The sequence below is a fragment of the Delphinus delphis genome, chromosome 1 (assembly GCF_949987515.2).
Source record: "Delphinus delphis chromosome 1, mDelDel1.2, whole genome shotgun sequence".
NCBI lineage: Eukaryota > Metazoa > Chordata > Mammalia > Artiodactyla > Delphinidae > Delphinus > Delphinus delphis.
Genome location: NC_082683.1, coordinates 115,096,728 through 115,117,599, shown reverse-complemented (window position 1 = coordinate 115,117,599; position 20,872 = coordinate 115,096,728). Strand labels below are relative to the sequence as shown.

At 51.1% G+C, this 20,872-nt stretch overlaps 1 protein-coding gene across 1 annotated transcript; it reads left to right on the top strand.

The window, feature by feature from the left end:
* Positions 1 to 9,676: 9,676 nt before the first annotated feature.
* SLAMF9 (SLAM family member 9) lies at positions 9,677 to 12,455 on the top strand. The gene is given in 5 exon segments (XM_060008722.1): positions 9,677 to 9,722; positions 10,175 to 10,209; positions 10,211 to 10,250; positions 10,253 to 10,519; positions 12,250 to 12,455. Coding segments are annotated over 5 exon segments (594 nt in total).
* Positions 12,456 to 20,872: the final 8,417 nt, after the last annotated feature.

Below are 20,872 nucleotides of genomic sequence, written 5' to 3'. Positions count from 1 at the left end.
CTCTGTGTGTATCGTCACACACTGAGACCAGAAGCGTAACACTGTCCTAGGATTCCATAGAGAGAGGACCTGTTTGGTACTTTTCCTGGGCCTCTGCACTTCCTCCCTAGGCTGATTTTTTTTTTCTTTTTTCGGTACGCGGGCCTCTCACCGCTGTGGCCTCTCCCGTTGTGGAGCACAGGCTCCGGACGCGCAGGCTCAGTGGCCACGGCTCACGGGCCCAGCCGCTCCGCGGCACGCGGGATCCTCCCGGACCGGGGCGCGAACCCGCGTCCCCTGCATCGGCAGGAGGACCCCCAACCACTGCGCCACCAGGGAAGCCCCCTAGGATGATTTTTTACCTGTGAGAACAAAAGCTTTCAGTGTGTTCTATGAATCCCTTTAGGAAATCTTTGAACCTGAGGATGGTTTGGGGGAACCCCTGAAACTTGCAGTTGGTGTCAGAAGTGAGGGTGGTCTTCTATTCTCTCTAACTGTATGCTTGGCTAACCTCGCACAAGTTTTACAAAATGCATACAATGTGGCAAGATAAGACACCAATCAGGAAAATGAGATTAGAAGAAAGCGGGGTAGAAAGATAAGCCAGTGCCAGGAACACAGTGCTATCCGAATTGCATGCTTCAGTGTTCTATCCTGGCCATGGGAGGCCACCCACATGGCTCTCTACTTGACAGCAGCAACTCTGAGGGGGTAGTAACGTCAGCTATACGGTCACAAGACTGCTCAGGGAAACAGCCCTGGGCCCTGCAGTTTCTGCCACTTTGTTGCAACTTCCTAAATATCTGTAGGATGAGTGGCTACTTTTATATATCAGTTGGTGACAGCTCCGATAAGATGAGGCAGCCTCCCAGATTCTGATCAACTCTGGGACATTGATGAGCTGGAGTTTTGAGCCTGTGGTGGTGTGGAGAGCTGGAATCTGATCAGTGTTGAATTTGCTGAGAAAAGGGTCATTCTGTGCAGAGCTGTCTGGGCGGCCAGCTGGCTTCCCTCAGGCCATCCCACTTTGTTCCCGTCGGGCTCTCTTTGAGCGCCTCCAGTCTCAAATAGAAATGAACAATAACGAATGAATACAAATACAAATTAATAATGACACCAGCAATACTAACATTTACTGAGGGTTTTCTGTGTTGGGACATCACAGATAGAGTGTGTTACATCCCAAATTTGTTTCATCAAGTCCTGCCACCAAGGTACCAGAGGACCTGGGTTTTGGCAACCGTGTGGCCTCGGAGAAGTCCCTCCACCCCATGGACCCCTGGTTTTTATTTTTGTTTTTTGTGTTTTTTTGTAAAATAAGGGGTTGGACAAGATTGGTAGGTTCTGAACTTTTTTTCTTTCCTATTTTCAAACGAGTTCTGCGTCAGCATCCTGCATGTCAAGGAATAAATGCAGGTGCACGTCTTGGGTTGAAGCTCTGGCCCGGACCTGCTTCCCTTGGCAGTCCTGGACACAGTGCTTCCTAATGCCCAGGGAGACTCCCAGGAGGACAGATCCAGAGGCCCCAGAGTCCATCTCATGTTCTAGGAAGCCCAGCCCAAGAAGGCAGCGTTTCACAGCTCTACTCACTGGGAAAGAAACGTTTTGTGATTAGAGACAAAGGCAGCTCAGGCTGGGGAACTTTCTCTCTGCTTCAGCAAAACACAAGAGCAGGCAGCGTGGGGCATTCTCAGACTTTAGCGTACAGCAGAATCCCCTGGGGACCTGGATGAGCAGGTGGCTTCACAGCCACTACCAGGTCCCACCCCTGTTGTGATTCCCTGGGTCTGGAGTGGAGCCCAAGGAATCAGCATTGTAACCAGCCCTCTGTGTGATTCTGATGCAGAAGGTACAAAACCTGCACTGTGAGAACAATAAACAGAGCATATGGCGGGGAGTCGATTTTAGGAAAGAAGGGCAGACGCATCGTACTTACAAGGAAGGTTGAGGGAAGGGTGTGGGTATAGGAACCACTCTGGGATTTCGATGCCCAAGAGATAAGGAATGAGGGCTTCCCTGGTGGAGCAGTGGTTGAGAGTCCGTCTGCCGATGCAGGGGACACGGGTTCGTGCCCCGGTCCGGGAAGATCCCACATGCCGCAGAGTGGCTGGGCCCGTGAGCCATGGCCACTGAGCCTGCGCGTCCGGAGCCTGTGCTCTGCAACGGGAGAGGCCACAGCAGTGACAGGCCCGTGTACCGCAAAAAAAAAAAAGATAAGGAATGAGTCATCAGGCAGTGTGTTTTAAAGGGGCTCAGGGAATTCCCTAGTGGTCCAGTGGTTAGGGCTCCACGCTTCCACTGCAGGGGGCAAGGGTTCAATCCCTGGTCGGGGAACTGAGAAACCACAAGCTGCCGAATGGCAAAAAAATAAAATAAAAAAGGCTCAGCCCAGCATGCTGTGTCTCTGTGTACATAACGGGCTGATCTGGTGAGCAGGCAGGTGGCATGGAAAGCACCGAGCTGGGCTGAACCTGCCGGCAGCAAAGCCCTCTGTGTCCTCAGATCAGGGGCTGATCGGTGCTGCCAGAGAACAGTCTCAAATCAGCCTGTTCACGCATCTTCTGTTAGAGACTTCCTACCTATTCTCTTCCATAGCCACAGACCCTGGCCAAGTACGAAGGGGTCCCAGTCTTCACAATCCCCAAGCCCACCATCTCGACACTTAACCAACCTTCTGTAACAACCACAACTCACACTCTTCGAGCCCTCGCTCTGTGCCGCTCTATGCTAAGTACTTTACAGGCATCATCTCACCTCATTTTCACAACCGCCCTACAAAGCTGGTGTTGTGAGGATCCCATTCTGCAGACGAAGGCTCCAAACCCAGCAGTTTGGTTCCAGATACGTCATCGTTTCCCCTGCCCACCCCACTATCTGTGTCCAGATCTTTAGGGCAATTTGTTGACCAGAAAAGCTAAGGGTGGCCTTGAACTCTTAAAGCTTAGCTATTTCACTGTGATTCTTTTTCTAAGATCTTGCTCCTGTTTTAGGGTAATCACATAACTTACCCTACAAACCAGGATACTTTCTAAGAGTGAAAAGGAGCATGATTAATAATTAGGCCAGGACAACAGACTTAAGCTGGGACTGTCCCAAGAAACCCAGACCCAGACTCACTTCATCTGTTTCAGGCTTTGCCATTCTCCTGAAATACCTGCCTTTGACAAACTCACCTGAACCTTCAGTTTCAGCAGATAACTTTGCCTCCACTTTACAGAGAAAATTGAAACCACCTGACAGGACACCCCTTAACTTCTTGCCACAGTCAAAGAAGATGCTACCTGCAACTCTGATCATCTTTTCTTATTATAATGAAGGACCATCCTGCAATTGAAGACTGGTTCTTCTTCCTGGCCTCTGAATCCCAGTTCCCTCCCGACTTCTGGGGGTGGTGGGGGAGGCCTTGCTCCACTGACCATCTCCTTTCTTTCCTGCGGCTCCACTCCCCACTTGCTTCTTCTCTTCCCAGCATTTAAATATGTTCAAATCTCTCCCATTAAAAAAAAAAAAAATCAACAGCATAAACAACAAGGTCCTACTGTATAGCACAGGGAACTATATTCAATATCTATGGTAAACCATAATGGAAAAGAATAGGAAAAAGAAAGTATGTATGTATAACTGAATCACTTTGCTGTACAGCAGAAATTAACACAACATTGTAAAGCAGGCATACTTTAATAAAATTTCAAAAAATCAGCAGCAATAAAACTTTCCCTCTATCCTGTTTTCCCTTCACCTCCAGCCTTTATTTCTCCTGCCTATCAAAGTAAACTCCTTGAGAGACTATGACTTCTAAGCTCTTGAGCAGGTCTCCAAGGCTCTAAGGTGAGCTGTCTCCAGGGCACCTCTGCCGCCCCCTCTCTGATCTTCGCCACCTCACTCTTGCCCCACTTGGTCAGGCTGCCATCTGTGCCTCCGTGTGCTCTGCTCTCTCCCACCCCGGGGGTCCTGCCCAGGCTGGTCCCTCACAAGGAACACTCCTTTCTCCTCTGTTTCACAATGGCTCCTCTGGGTGCCCTTCAGCAGTCTGCGGGCTATTGCGGTTCTCACCAGCCACCTTCATAGTTCAACTGAATAATCACTCTTTTAACCCTGACATTTAAAAAAGAAAAAGAAAGGAAGGAGGTAAACCATGTTTCAGGCGCAGCCCCTTTGATGGAACCGAAGACATGTGCGGGTCTCAATGTGCTTTGCTGTGGGAGGGAGGTGACTGATTTGGAACTTATCTGCTAACGGCTCTGCTGTGTGGGTCCCGGTTCCTGACGAGAAGCTGAAGAGAAAATCTGATCAAAGGTTTGACCCTTTATTATCCCCCCATCCTTTCATCAGAACAAGACCAGCTTTTCACCGGCCCCTGTTTCCCAAGGCTGTTACCTCAGGAGAATTGGTGTGGGAATTGGCTGCGTAGTGCGGCACACAGGATCTTAGTTCCCCGACCAGGGATCGAACCTGTGTCCCCTGAATTGGGAGCATAGGGTCTTAACCACTGGACTGCCAGGGAAGTCCCGAGACTCATTTCTTATTAACTTATTTGCCCCCTAAAGACCCAGGCAGAGGAGACAGGGCATCTAACTTTGACTGGCTGAACTACTATATCATATATAATAGTATCTTAATCTAGGTTCCTCCCAAAGCAGTACCTTTGACAAGAACTTGGGTAGAGGTAGTATTTTCTGGGAGATGATCCAGGAAGCCAACATAAATGAATGAGGAACGTGAGATGGGGAAGGGAGAAAAGCCCATAAAAGGTGTGGACAACCGGGCTCAGTCTGCTGAAGAACTCTGGAGAACAAGCCCCAGAATTATCCCATGGAAGGTCAGGGAGGCTGGGGCATTTATCCACCAACGCAGCACTCTATGGGCTCCAGGGGTTGCCTCTGGGGTCTGTACACTCCCTACACTTTCCGGCTGCACTGCAACTGGGCTGATGCCCTTCCATTGCTGCAGAGATAGCCCTGAAGCAGAAAAGCAGAGGTGCAAACTTCAGGGTGGAGGGGCACAGTCGTGAAACTGTCCACCACAGCACTGCAGAAATCAGCTGGGTCACGGGCTGTGGTAAGGGGACCCTATGTGTTAACTGGAACTCTCCCTGCCGTGGTTCCACGGAGGTGTCCATGGGACAGGAATGGAGAGATCAAAGGCAGCGTGAGGGAGACCTCCCCCTGTGAAATTTTCAACCAGAATGAAGGAGAACCTGTGTCACTGCTCCTGGAACCCCCTCATCCATGGATGGAGAGTTGAGAGAGGGAGATTGGAAAGAGATTTCTTTTCTCTCTCTCTTTTTTTTTTTGGCTGTGCCACGCAGCTTGTGGGATCTTAGTTCCCTGACCAGGGATCGAACCCGTGCCCCCTGCAGTGGAAGCACAGAGTCCTAACCACTGTACCACCACGGAATTCCGGAAGGAGAGTTCTTTAGAAATAACTGTTATTTTATTGTCAGTCCCCACCTCATCCCTCAAAGGATAGATGATTTTATGTCTGAGGGGACTTCAGAGAGAGGACGTGTGCCTGCAGGTGAGAGTAAGGGGACCGGAGCCTAAATCAGGGCTCGGAGAATTAAAAACAACTGTGGACTGAGATGGGACTCCCGCGAGGCAGCCAGGAGTGTGGCAATGTGCTGTAGATCTTGGAATCTGTCAGGGGTCAGGAATGTTTTTGGAGGGCAACCGAGGACCACCGATGAGACACAGCCTGTTTGGTTGGCCTGGGTACCATACAGTGGGGACAGTTGGAGGGGTGGAGATGAGACGTGCAGCCAGGTGTCCAGGAGCTGAGGAAGGACTTTCAGAGGACCACCCAGGGGCTTCCCTGGTGGCGCAGTGGTTGGGAGTCTGCCTGCCGATGCAGGGGACACGGGTTCGTGCCCCGGTCCGGGAAGATCCCACATGCCGCGGAGCGGTTGGGCCCGTGAGCCATGGCCGCTGAGACTGCGCGCCCGGAGCCTGTGCTCCGCAACAGGAAAGGCCACAGCAGTGAGAGGCCCGTGTACCGCAAAAAAAAAAAAAAAAAAAAAAAAAAAAAAGGACCACCTCCAAGAGAGATGCATCCTTCCTGGGTCAAGAGTAGGAGAGAAAGAACCAGCAGAAACCTGTAAAAACCCACGAGACTGCTCCTCAGAAGAGTTCATCTTAACCATCTGCCAGACCCGTAGAGCGCAAAGCCACTCAGCCAGATAAGAACAATTCTACCAGCTCTCCACCCTCCTGGGGAGGGGGAACATGAACTGGGGAGGCAAGCTGAGGGGAGAAGGAGGAAGGGGGAAGCTGAGCAGAGAGCAGGACCTCCCCCATTGCCCTGCTGTAAGCTTCCAGCCTGAAACAGACGCAAGCCGGGGCAAGGGGAGATTGCTTGATTCTGTTTAAGTTTGGAATTTGGTATATTATTGCGTTGGCCAAAAATTTCGTTGTTTTTTTTTTTTTCCGTAAGATGGTTCTAGTAGCGCTTAGTTGTCTTTAACTTCATTTGAAACAATTTTGTTAGATTCAGTTGTGAGAGCTGTCATTTCAGCGTGCATTTAAAAAAATCTTATGAATATTTGTGAATTTTTGTGTAGCCATTTTAATATTGAAGATGGAAGAAAAAAGCAACATTTTTGGTATATTATCCTTTATATACCTTTAATAATAAAGGATATATATTATCCTTTATTATTTCAAGAAAGAAAGAATATTATTATTATTTCATTTTAATATTGAAGATGGAAGAAAAGAGCAACATTTCTGGTATATTATCCTTTATTATTTCAAGAAAGGTAGAAACCTTTCTACCAAAAAAAGATTTGTGCAGTGTATGGAGAAGGTGCTGTGACTGATCGAAAATGTAAAAAGCAGTTTTTGGATTTTCATGCTGGAGATTTCTCGCTGGACGATGCTCCACGGTCGGGTAGACTAGTTGAAGCTGATAGCGATCCAATCGAAACATTAATTGAGAACAGTCAACGTAATACCACGCGGGAGATAGCCGACATACTTAAAATATCCAAATCAAACACTAAGAATCCTTTGCACCAGCTTGGTTACGTTCATCGCTTTGATGTTTGTGTTCCACATAAGTTAAGCGAGAAAAACCTTCTCGACCATATTTCCACATGTGATTCTCTACTGAAAAGTAACAAAAACGTCCCATTTTTAAAACAGATTGTGACGGACGATGAAAAGTGGATACTGTACAGTAATGTGGAGCAGAAGAGATCGTGGGGCAAGCGAAATGAACCACCACCAACCACACCAAAGGCTGGTCTTCATCCAAAGTAGGTGATGTTGTGTATATGGTGGGATTGGAAGGGAGTCCTCTGTTATGAGCTCCTTCTGGAAAACCAAACAATTAATTCCAAAAGGTACTGATCCGGATTAGACCAACTGAAAGAAGCACTTGATGAAAGCATCTGGAATTAGTCAACAGAAAACACATAAACTTCCATCAGGATAACGCAAGACTGCATGTTTCATGATGACCAGGCAATAACCGTTACAGCTTGGCTGGGAAGTTCTGATTCATCCACCATATTCACCAGACATTGCAACTTCGGATTTCCATTTATTTTGGTCTTTACAAAATTCTCTTAATGGAAAAAATTTCAATTCCCCAGAAGACTGTAAAAGTCACCTGGAACAGTTCTTTGCTCAAAAAGATAAAAAGTTTTGGGAAGATGGAATTATGAAGTTGCCTGAAAAATGGCATAAGGCAGTGGGACAAACTGGTGAATATGTTGTTCAATAAAGTTCTTGGTGAAAATGAAAAATATGTCTTTTATTTTTAGTTAAAAATGGAAGGAACTTTTGGGCCAACCCAATACATGGGACAGAAGTTCTCATTTCTGAACTGAGAGCAGAAACCTCAGGGGAAGACCACCCCACTGAATAAGATTGAAGAGGCAGTGAGAGACAGAAATGGAGTTGCATTTGGGTCGCAATCCATGAGCCAGAATAAAAAATCAGATTTCCAGACCACTTGAAAATCATGTTTGGAGAAGGGCTTTCTCCACACTGGGCTGGAAAGGGCTTAGTGAGGGTGGGGTAGGGGCTGGGGAGGGAGTGATGCAAATTATTTCCCTCTGCTCAATAAGTATAATGTACTGTTTATGGAGACAAGTTTAATCAATCTGCACACAGTCACCTTTTATCTGATCAGCATATTCACTGCAGCAGCCGTGAAGGCGCCCCTGGATCTCCTTTCAAGAGAGAACCTGTCTTCAGCTGTGAGGGACGCAGTTAACTGACAGCCTCCATCTGCAGCACCTGCAGCACCCATGCACTTCCTGGGCAGCCCTAGCCAATGACTGCACACAGTGAGGGTGCGGGAGCTCCGCTGCAGAGCTCCCTGCTGAATTAGCGGAGACTGTCTGCTCAGCATCATGGTCCCGGGCTCTCCTTGCGCATTTCTGCTTCCTTTCCCTTTTATCTTTTACAGGCTTTACCCCCCACACTCCCTCCCACACACACATTAAACTCTTTCTTTTTTAAAAAAAATTAATTAATTAATTATTTTTTTTGGACTGTGTTGGGTCATTGTTGCTGCTCATGGGCTTTCTCTAGTTGCGAGAGCAGGGGCTACTCTTCATTGTGGTGCGCAGGCTTTTCATTGTGGTGGCTTCTCTTTGTTGTGGAGCAGAGGGTCTAGGTGCGCAGGCTTCAGTAGTTGTGGCACGTGGGCTCAGTAGTTGTGGCTCACAGGCTCAGAGTGTGGGCTTCAGTAGTTGTGGCATGTGGGCTCAGTAGTTGTGGCTCACAGGCTCTAGAGCGCAGGCTCAGTAGTTGTGGCACACGGGCTTAGTTGCTCCGCAGCACGTGGGATCTTCCCAGACCAGGGCTCGAACCCATGTCCCCTGCATTGGCAGGTGGATTCTTAACCACTGCACCACCAGAGAAATCCTAAACCTCTTTCACTCCTAATTCCAGTATCTGATTCTCAGAGAACCTAACGCATGTGCTCAAACCTTCAACTGAATTTTTTCTTCCTTGCTTTAATATTATTTTTTAAATGATTTTACGTTAAAAAGTTTTCATACTCAGACTGAGACCTGATGTACCTTTTCAAAAAACCCAGCCCCTGAGGTTTGATAATTGTATAAATTGAAGTTTAAGAAGTATCTCCTTCATTCTCTTCTTCACTTAGCAGATCTTACTCATCCTTGAGGTCTCAGCTTAAATATCATTTCTCCATGGGGACCAGCATCCATAGAACATACAGAGATGTCCCAAAAGAAAGAGTCTGCCTGGGGAGATAAAGATGTTTTTATGGTCATATGATCACAGCAACATAGGAACTGCTAAGGGAGACCCGAGGCAGAGCATCCTGAAAGCCAAATGATAGGGCTGGATAGAAAGTGTTCAAAGAACTTGGGGAAAGTGCTATGTCTGGGAAGTCTGGGAGCACAGAGAGTAGGGATCTAGGAAGGCTTCATTTAGGAAGTGGGATTTCAGCTGAGTTTGAGGGACAGGAAACATGAGGCAGTGGGTAAACCATCTTGCCAATCAGGCTCAGAGAGAGAACTCTTCCCAAGGTGGACACGGAGGGGCTTAGTGAGATGGAGGAAGTTAGAGGGCTGCTGCATAGGGTGAGAGTCATTTCCCTCTCCTCAGGACTGTCAGTTGGTCACTCTGTCTCTCGCAGCATCCTGGCAGCTTGTCTTCTTCACAGCCTTCGGGGCTGACCAAGTCACACCTGGAGCACACTGGGACACAGGGCTGTGGACATGGGGGCCCTTCCATGGCTGCTCCTCCTCTTGCTGTTCCAGGAAGGTGAGACAGACTGCTAGCTCCAGGACAGGAGTATCTCTTTCCCCCTCTGTTCTCCTGCTGGGTCTTGGGCTAGCAAGTCACCACCTTTGGGACTAAATGCTTCAGCTCTTCTGGAGTAAAGAGGACTAGGGTGTGGCTTCAGTGCAGGACCAAGAGATGAGGAAACCTGGGGATATGGAAGGGGAAGCAGCCCCATATCCCTCCTGGGGATATGGAAGGACAGCGAATGGAGAAGAGAAAATTTGGAGGGTGGGGCACAGATGGAAGCCGAGCCCTGGTAGGTGCTCAAGTCAGGTGCAGCAAAAAGCTAGAGCCAGAAGAGGCAACTGGAGGGCAAGGTTGAGTGTGGGTCCTAGAAAATACTCAACTGAGATTGAGACCACAGCCCTGCTGCCAGTCTCAGCAGCCTAGAGACACCAGCTGTGTTGTTTCCATCTTTTCTTTCTTTATCTGCAGCCGAAGGGGACTCTGGAGATGGCGTGGATCCCGAGGAAATTGTTGCAGTCCTTCAGGAGTCCATCAGCCTCCCCCGGAAATACCATTGGATGAAGAGGTTGAGAACATCATCTGGTCCTCCCACATAAGCCTTGCCACTGTGATGCCAGGGGAAGAGGGACATCCGGCTACCATCATGGTGACCAACCCTCGCTATGAGGGCTGAGTGAGCTTCCTGGAGCCCACCTACTACCTGCACATCAGCAATCTGAGCTGGGAGAACTCGGGGCCTTACCAAGCTCAAGTCAACCTGAGGGCGTCCCAGATCTCCACCATGCAGCACTACAATCTTCGTGTGTACCGTGAGTTTACTGGGAACCATAAAGCTGCTTTTTCTGGCTCTCCTGAACTTCTCACACAAAGGATCAGGGGTCTTAGGACTCGGGGTTATGGCTTGAGGGTCTGGGATGGGAAGGCAGTCTGCCTCCAGTGTGTCTGACCCCAGTATCTGCACTGCAGGTAAAGTGACCTGGAGTAGCAAGACCCTGGACTGAGGCTGTTCCTGTGGATGTGCCCAACGCAGTGAGACGGGTCAGGGGTTTCGTTTACAGACGTCTAGGGAGCCTTTCTCTCCCAGTGAGATTCTGCATCCTGGGCATGAATGCCACCTCCATTCTTGAGCCTTTTGTCCTCCTGTGTGATTTGAGGGCTACTAATCAGGGTCTCCTCCCTACTTGACCCCAAATTTCCTCTTAGTGCCTGTGACATTGACTGATTTTCTTTTTCTTTTTTCATTAATTAATTAATCTATTTTTGGCTGCGTTGGGCCTTCATTGCTGCGTGTGGGCTTTCTCTAGTTGCAGCGAGTAGAGGCTTCTTTTGCTGCGGAGCTCGGGCTCTAGGTGTGTAGGCTTCAGTAGTTGTGACTCCCGGGCTTAGCTGCTCCGCGGCATGTGGGATCTTCCCGGACCAGGGATTGAACCTGTGTCCCCTGCATTGGCAGGTGGATTCTTAACCACTGTGGCACCAGGGAAGTCCATTGACTGATTTTCTACCTTGAATCTTGCAGAGGCACTGATTAAACTATAAATGCCCCTGGGAGGGGTGATAATATTTTCTAAGATCAAGGAGGCAGGACAGAGTCTGAAAGAAGGTGGGGTGCCAAGGTAAGAGAGAGAAGGCAAGTCATAAAGGGGAGGTAGAAGATGCCAAAGGCAGCTCTGTCTGCTTGGCCGCTGCCCTGGGGACTCTGGAACAATAGGTTTGATGGTGGCTAGGTGCTGTTAGTTTGGCTTGTTTGTTAAGTGAAGCAGGTCTCAGTGGGCAGCGTCCATACCCCAGTGTTGAAGAGCTTAGGAAAACAGACCCAACCCCTGATTACTTAGAGGGTCTTTGTGTTTCTCCTTCATCTAGGATGGCTGTCATAGCCTCACATGGCTGTGAACTTTGAGATCTCTGGGGAAGAAGGTACTGTAATATGTCCTTGACATGATCCACAGGGAGGCAGGCCTGGATGTGACCTACTGCTGGATATCCTGGGAGGACGGCGCTGACACGGCCCATGAAGGCCCTGTCCTTAGCATGTCCTGGAGGCCCGGGGAAAAGTCTGTCTCCTACACATGCAGGGCAAACAACCCCATCAGCGACGTCAGTTCTCATCTCATCCCTGCTGGGCCCTTCTGTGCAGGTACCAGGGCCCCAGAGACAGCCCCTGAGCGACCACAGGGCCTCAAGTCTACCCGCTCCCTCCCTCCCTTCTCCCCAGGAGAGTACATGGAATCTAGACCTAACTACTCCCATGGAGACTTGACCCCTGGATTGGGGAGGGGCCCCCCACTTTCCCTGTGCTCCTTCCTAGTCCTCCCAGCTTCCAAAGGTCCCTTCTAGTCTCTTACTCAGGTTGAGATTACTCCCCAGACCCCAGCCCCTGAAATTCCGTGAATAGAATATACATTTCCTGGGATACTTGCCAAGGAACATCAACAGACTGTGAACTTGAGAGCCCCTGTGTGGAATTTGGGGTAGGTGTCTGCCCCCTAATCCAGACCTTCCCTCTGGTGAGCCCCTCTCTCTTTGCCTTCTTCTGTCCCAGATATTGGCTACCCTTTGGAGAAGTCTTCCACTTCCTTCTGTCTCCTGGCCAAGGCATTGCTCATGCTCTTGCTTTTTGTAATTCTTGCTGTGGGGCTCTGGCTCATCCGAGTCCAGACAAGATGCAAAATGCCAAGAATGAAGAAACTCAGGAGAAACAGAATGAGACTGAGAAAGAAGGGGAAGCCTGGCCCCAGCCTGGCCTGATGGCCCCCTGGGGACCCCTGCCCTGAGCATTGTTTCTTCCCAGCCCCAAGGGAGACCTTCCTCTCCTTCCCAGACTCATCTCTTCCCAGGGAGCCAAAGGGTGGGTGTCCCAAGGGCCATGCTCCCTGAGGGAAGATTGTCTGGCAATAAAGTCAAATTAGGTGACCTCACTCGGGAGGAGCTGTTTGGTCCTTCCCTGGGTGACTCTGGCAGAACCTGCTTTCCTGCATTTCTTCCATTCCAGTTACCCTCTTCCAACCCCACGTGCTTCCCTCACCTGCCTTTGGGAAGGAAAGTGAGTCTAAAAGACCCGCTCACAATGAAGTGTTGGTATGTTATTATTCACGCCTAACCCATTCCCCACCAACACACATAACATTTACACTTCAATAAGAAAAGTGGGAGATTCCTTTTAACCTAATAGAAGCTGTGACTCCCGAACGGGAGATTTCAGGCAATGAGAACGCTACGTAAGAGCGGTGTTATTCCTGCCAATCTTTCTGCTCTCACACCCTCCTTCTGCCCTGCCCTTAGCTACTCCCACCCACCCCACCCCACCCCAGTCTAGCGGCTGTCCGGCACGGGCGCTCTGAAGCACCCCAGTGCAGTCCTACTCTGGGTCTGACCTTTCTACTCTGACCTTTCGGTCATCTCCCTGGTGCCAGCTTCTCTGGGGCTCTGGTACCTGACCCACAGAGATGGCAGCTCAGCCGGATTAATAGCAGAGGTCTGCCCTTGACCTCTGTTTGTGGTTGGTGTTACTGTCCTGTCTGTCCCTTCTCCATAGACTTCCAGTCCTCACACCTTCTCCCTGGACTCTTGTCCTGGGTTAATGCCCACCCCCTACACATACATTACCTGTGCCCCCCACAGAAGCCTTTAAGTTTATATGTTCTTTCTCTTTCCCAAGCCCAGGGATCAGTCCGAATTCCTCACCCTCTGATTAAGTCTTGGTCATTCTCCCCACATCAGATCTTGTAGATGTTACTTAATGTGGCTGCTGCGGCAGGGTGGGGAGGGGGGTGAATTGGAGAGGGAATGGAAAGCCACTCAACTCACAGGACATGCCTAGGGAGTGAGTGACCTGGAGGAGGGTGGTGTGCAGGATACGGTAGGGAGATCATTGGGTGAGATCTCAGGAGATATGGGCTGTGCTCTGCCACTGGTCTCTGGCTTGGGACACTTTGCCCAGCAGATGTCCATGGGGGCACCGTCCCTTTCCACCAGGAACACGCAGGCACAGGTGCAGCTGACTGGAGCTCTTACAGAGACAGGGCTAAGTGAACGCCTTGGCTCCCACAGGGGCGGGAGGGGCCGGTAACCCCGGGGGATTTTAGAAGAGGGTCTGAGGGGTAGAGACAGAGCCATGTAGCAGAAGCCATGCCGGACATCTCTCTGCATCTGGCTCTCCCCTCTCAGTGAGGAGAAGGATGCTGACCTCCAAAGTGTTTCCCAGGAAAAGGAACACTGAGGCTGTGAAGGGGCAGTGGGACGCACTGGGGAACCACGGGGACCAAGGATGGCTTTAGGGAAAACAGGACACATGGACCAGGCACTGGGACACTCCAGGAGGGGGGCTCCACTGGGACACTCCAGCCAGGGGAATGGTGGAAACCAAGAGTCAGGGTCTCCAGGGCTGGAAAGGAAGCAGGGCCAGGAGGTAAGCAGGGGCTTCCTGTCTAGGTTTCTGGGCAGCAGATGGAACCCTGTAGGGCTTGGGAAGGACGTGATGAGGTTGGGAAACCTGTCCCCAAAGAGCTCCTAAGAATAGCAACCGATCCACTCTACTCCCTGAAGGCCTGAGTCCTTGTCCTGCTGGAAGGCAGTCTCTGGCCTGAGGCTGGTTCTCTGTGCCGCCCTTTGGGCTGAGGAGGCCCACCTCCAAAAAGGCACGAAGTTCTAGGACCAAGCCTGCAGCACCCAACTCCTCTCATTCCTTTAATACCTTTCTGGAGACTGAGTGGAAAAGGCCAACAGCCCTCTTGCACACACAGGGGCAGGTCTTTTCTTATCTATTTCAGAGTCTGGCCCAGGAAGTCAATAAGGGAATGAATGTCACTGTATGGCTGGCCCAGGGCCCTCCCTGGAATTTGGCAAAATACCTTCTCACACCCAGTCTCTGAACAGAGAAAGGCTGAGGTCCTCAACCAGTCCAGAGCACCTGGAAGAGGAAGGCTCAGACCCTCAAGAAGGTGGAATATAAGCTCAGAGAGACCCAGGCCCCTTCCTCTGCAGGAAGCCAGGATAATAATCACCTGACAGCACTTTGCCTTTTGCAAAGTTTGCTGTTTGGAAATAGGTGAAAAGCAAACTGAGGAGAGGAGGATAATATTTGAGCATTGAGTGCCAGGCATTGGGCTAGCCGTGGAGAGGCGGAAAAGACACTGTCTGCCCTCAAGGAACTCTTTGTGGGGTGTGTAAGATATAATTACAACGAGCTGTGACAAGGGCTATGGGTGAAGTTGAGGGCGTGGTGGGAGGAGTCGTTGATGGTGTCCTGGAGGGAAGAGGTAAACAGAATTTTGACCTGTGATTAGCAGTGAGTTCAGGGAAGGGAGAGAAGGACATTCTAGCTAGACAGACGATAAGTGGGAAGCCACTGATAAGTGAACAAGCACCATGAATTCTAGGGACTATGAGGCCACATGTGCTGCCCTGTGATGAAGGGGTAAGTGATAAATGAGTCTGGAGAGGTAGGCAGGGCCCCTCTGATAGGCTAAGGGCTGGGGAGGAATTCAAGGATGAACAAGACCAACTCCACACATTCATGGAGCTAGAGTCTCATTGGGTCAGCAGATAGGCACGCCAACAGTCGATGAGGAACGATACCTCTTTTCTGATCAGGTGACAGGACCAGTGCCCATAGCATGTGGTCAGCAAAGTCCCTGTAATTGACAACATTGTCTGGTCTTCTTGTCAACAAGTTGAAAATACGTGGGCTGGCTGAAGCTTTGGTAGAACGATGCTAGGCAGAATCCTAGCAGACTGAATACATTATACCAGAGCGTGATGATTACAGATCCAGGATAACCTAGAGGAAAATCTTTAGTTTTGAGCCTCAGGGACTAACTTTACGGACTTTAACTCCTGGCATGGTGAGGGAACAAGTTAGGGTTAGGTTACTTTTCTTACCAAAAAGCCAACAAGATGCATCTGAATCAGAGCAAAATGACAGTAATAATAAAACACAAAATAAACTTCCAGAAAAAAAAAATGACCATATTATAAACTTTAAAAAATGGAAAATCATTTTAAATCCCAATTTTACAAAAAGTTATTTTAATGTCCAAAAGAGTTTAACTTATCTTCAAGAAAACACTGGAGACAGCAGAAATGAAACCTTTGAACCAGAGATGGAGCTGATTCTAACATGGGGAAGGGAGATCTTTCCCACTAGTTGGTGAGGGGCCAAGATGTAAAAGAGGTTGCGCTCTTCGACCATATTCCCTAGGCATTCTGCCTGGCCTTGCTTTCATGCTGTGTCCACTGACATGTTTTCATTAGAGTCTCAGCACTGTTAGGTCTATCTGTTACATTGTAACATTGGAAGCAGCCACTTTGGGAAAATTTGCTGGAGGGATTGTGGGAGAGATCAGGCCACTGCTCCTGCCTCCTCCCTCACTTCCCATCCCCCTATTTTCATCTCAGGCTGTGGCAAAAAGCACCCAGATGTTTACACCTGGAAGAACTTTCCAGCAGTCAAAGTCCCCGAAGATGGGGTTTCCCTGGTGGCGCAGTGGTTAAAAATCCACCTGCCAATGCAGGGGACATGGGTTCGAGCCCTGGTCTGGGAAGATCCCACATGCTGCGAAGCAACTAAGCCCGTGTGCCACAAATACTGAGCCCGTGAGCCACAACTACTGAGCCTGCGAGCCACAACTACTGAAGCCTGCGTGCCTAGAGCCCGTGCTCCGCAACAAGAGAAGACACCGCAATGAGAAGCCCGCGCACCGCACCGAAGAGTAGCCCCAGCTCGCCGCAACTAGAGAAAGCCTGTGCAGCAACGAAGACCCAGTGCAGCCAAAAAAAAAAAAGTCCGTGAAGATGGAATGAGTCACTATAAGGGGTGGTGAACTTCCTGGCCCAGAATGTATGGGGCTGGATGACCACCTGGAAGGGAGGATGTGGCAGGGATACTGGTCTTGAGGTAGGAGATAGATGGGCACTTGGGCTGGACAGCTGGTGTTTGTCGTGTGGAGTAAAACCAAAGCTTTGTTCTCACCCAGACACTCCAAGGACAAAGTTAGTGGCGGAAGCTGAGCTCTGCTTAAGTAAAGAGATAAGGGTCCCACTCCTGAGGTCAAGGGAAACCTCCCTGTCTGCACATGCGCAGGAAGGCTCCTTGGGGGTCAAAAATGGAGGGGACACCACCCCATAATAAGTGTGGATCCCACACAGGCCTCTGTGGTGGGATCCATCTTAGCAAAAAGTTGTGCACGCATGTTGGGGAGGGTCCTAGGACTGGTCAGGTGTGCAAAAAGAAACGAGATAATAGGCCAAAGGTAAACAAAGACACAGAAGGACTGTCCTGTATAAGTGATTTAAATCACCTCTTCACTGCTCTCCTCATTAGAGAGGATGCCCATACCCTTTCTCTCCAGGTGTATATTTCTACCTTGCTTCAGTCTTAAATAAACTGTTTTTCTGTGTGCTCTCCCACTTGTGCTGTGTCTCTAATAATAAACTTTGTACCGGGCTTCCCTGGTGGCACAGTGGTTGAGAGTCCGCCTGCCGATGCAGGGGACACGGGTTCGTGTCCCAGTCCGGGAAGCATCCCACATGCCGCGGAGCGGCTGGGTCCGTGAGCCATGGCCGCTGAGCCTGCGCGTCCGGAGCCTGTGCTCCGCAACGGAAGAGGCCGCAACAGTGAGAGGCCCGCGGACCGCAAAAAAAACCAAAAAAACTTTGTACCTGTTTTTACAGTTTTTGCCTCCTTGAAACATTCTTACTTTCAATGGAGGTAAGAGCCAGGGAACTTTGTCTCTAGCCCCTAGCCCCTGGTGGTCTGGCGGTTAGGATTCCTGGTTTTCATCCAGGCTTCTCAGGGTCAATTTCTGGGCAGAGAACTAAGATATCTCTTCAGGACCGCTCACCGATGTCCCTCCGAGTTCAGTGTGAGCCGTGGTTAGACCTAACCTGTTGGATCCCTCCTGGTGTTGAGGCCATGACTGGGAATGGTGCACTTGGAGTGGCAGGACTTCAGCCCGGGGGGAGATCAGAGTGCTGCTTTTAGGGAAGGCTTCCAGGGCAGCACCCGGACAGACTTAAGACTGCTTAAGCCTGGTGGGGAAGGTGTCATGACCCTGCATCCCCAAGGTGAGGAGGCACCAAGGTGAGGAGGTAGAAAGCTCTATGGGGCACACATGCAAGATGTATTTTTGCCTGCTGTTGAAGTTTCCAGGGGGGTGGGTGTGATGGAGCCCCAGCTGGGTCTGATTCCAGTTCTGCCCTGTGCTAGACAGGAAGTCTTGGGCAGGTGACTGCACCTCGTGGAGCCTCAGTTTTCTTATTAGTCAAACGGAGCCATACCTACTTCTGAGGGTTTCTGTACAGGTTACGTAAGAGTCATGAAGCATGTAGTCCAGGATCTGGCGCCCTGTAGGGGTTCAGTAAATGATCACTTATTTCATTCCTCCTCTCTCAGTCTCCCGTGCCAGGATGTCTCTCCCCTCTGGGCCCGTTTCTCTGGATGGTTGGTGCTGGTAGCTAACTTGGCAAACCTCAGGCAGGGAGCGCCGCCTTCCCCTCTGCACACTGTGGGCGGCGCCTGGGCAAGATTTGGGAGCTCGCCAGTGCAGACAGGTATTTCCAGTCCAGCCAGAGAAGAAATGTGTGGAGGTGGGAATGGGGATGGGAGAGGAGATCAGAGGAGCGGAGTGGGTCCCCTGGGAGGAGGGCGGGGAGTCCTGCTCCCCGCTTGGTGCTCCTGCCCCCAGGCTCAGATTTCAACCCTAGCTGCCACTTCTGCGGTTAAGCCCGTTAGGGGAGGGGAGAGGGTCCAAGGTGGCTTACACAGGAAGGGAGGTGTGCAAGGAGCCGGCTGAGGGCCGGCTCCTGCGACCCCGGGAGCCCGGGACCTGACCGGCGTAGCCCCTCAAGCTTGCGGCGGGAAGCGGCCAACCGGCCTTTCCACCCTTCGTTGTATCGAGCTCCACCAGGGGGCGACCCGGGCCCACGTGCCACCCAGTCCTGCTCCCTCGAAACTACAACTCCCAGGCCGCTCGGGGCTCGCGCCCGCCTTGCCTCGCCTTCTGCTCGCTCCAATTGGCCGCCGCGGGAGGGGGATTGGCGGTCTCCAGGGCGACGGGCGGCGCTCTGGGCATCCGAGGCTGGGAGGCGGGTCCGCCCCCTATTGTGTAGCTGGACGAGTGGAGCGGAGCGGTGCGGAGCAGGTGAGGGCGGGAGCGCCCTGGGGGCAATGGAACGGGGTGCCGGCGGGGGGATGGAGAACAGTGCGGGAGTTATGAGGGACAGGAAAAAGCGGGGGAGTTGTGGAGAGAAGTGGAATTCTTTGGGGAGCAGAACTAGGGGAGTTCTGGGGAGTGAAGTGGAATTCTGGGTGGGTGGATGGGTGGGTGCTCCTGGAGAAGTGGAGGAGGTCTGGAGGTAATGACTGTGCCGGGGGTGGGGGATGGGGTTGGTGGGTTCCAAAAGCAGGGAGAAGTTCCAGGGGTCCGGAGAAGGCGAGGGAGAAGGGAATTGGGGGCGGGGTACCAGAAGTGTACTGTGGGCTGAGGCGAGCGAATTCGAGGGAGGGAAATTCCAGGGAAGAGAGGATAGAAGTGGGTGAGTGGCGATTCGGGAGGAGACAGGGAGTGCCTTGAAGCGGAGAAAACCTGGTGCAATTGGAGATCAGGTGCGAAAAATAGGAATTTGGGGTGTGGGAATTGTGAGAAGTGGGGATAACTGGGATGGGGGAATGAGAGAGTACTGGGTGGGGAGATTATTAGGTGAGGACGTAGTGGCCGACAGAAGAGTTGGAAGGATCTTAGGAAACACAGAGGAGTTCTGGGCAAACCTGGATGCTGAGGTTTTCAGAAAACTGAGCCAGGAGGGAACTGGGGGTTCCTATGCATTTGGAAAAAGATATGTCCATGAGGTGGCTGGGGACAGTGGGAAGCAAGGGCGATGGGTGCTTGCTGGTGAGTTATCAGGAGTTAGACGTGCAGGGCCATTCAGTCCAGGCAGGGGTGTTTTATAGCCCATTCCGAACTGTGAGGCCAAGAGTGGGGTGGAGGCCCGCAGAGCAGAGTCCACTTGGATCTTCCAGGCCCAAGGCAGCACCCCCCACCACGATCACCACCACCACCCCAGCCTGCTGTGACTTCCTTAGATGCTCAGGGGCTGGGGCTATCAAGAGTTCCTCCCCTCCATGCTCCAGGGCTCACTTTGTACACCCTAGGGACTGGTTGACTTTTTAGCTTCTCATGGACCATGCCCCTGGGGTTAGTGAAGGGGGAGCCTAGCAAACCTTAGGCCCCGAAGATACTGGAGGGAGAGTAAGTGGGAGGAATTGGGTTAAGGCACTTGGGTCATGGTGTCTGGCAGAGGGAGGGCTGCCTGACAGCATCAAGAAGAGGAAGTGGCGTCAGCCGCCAGCCCCAGGACCTGCCCAGACCTGGAGGATGCTGCCTGGGCCCCCATACCAGCAGATGGGAGGCAATCGTCCTCTCCCAAGTGTCTGACTCATTCATGGCTAAAGCAGTATTGGGAGGCTGATGGAGAAAGAGGTACAGGGCCTCCAGCTTGCAGGGTTCACAGAGGCTGGAGAAATGAGGCAAGGATTTGTGCTCTGGGGGCCACTTTCCCTGGGTTTTCATCCAGGCTTTGCCCTTAACTGGCTCTGTGCGCCTGAGCAAGGCTCTGAGATACCCAAGGTCCTTATTTGTCACCGTGGGGTGGAGGCGATAATACTGGTTCTACCTTGCTATCTGCTACCTTGTTATCAGCATCAGGACTAAGGAAAGAACAGGGAGAAGAGGCTGGGCTATGGGGCTCTTCATCTCCCATGCTTTCCTGAGAAGTCCTTTCCCAAGTGTGTAGGAACCCAATTTCCCTCCTGGCCCAGCTTTCCTAGAGCCTTGGTAACCTGCGTATCCCCGGAATCCCTCTGCTTTTTCTAAGATCTTTCCAGCTCCTCTGCTCCCCACATGTCCTCATCTGTCTGGTCTCCCCACCCGGCACTCCCTCACCCCAGCCCTTCCCCCACGCATCTGCTCTCCTCTCTCCTTCTGCCTTTGCTCACCTCCAGCTTTTCTCTAACTCGGGGTTTCTTCTGGTTTCCAACATTGGCCCACTCTGCACGTTGCCTTGCGTTTTGCATCTAGATCTGGCGGTGCTCCAGAGGACGGCTTCATCAGGTGTTACACAAGCCAAGCCCTAACTGTCCAGAAGAGTGAGAGCTGACCCCCGTTACC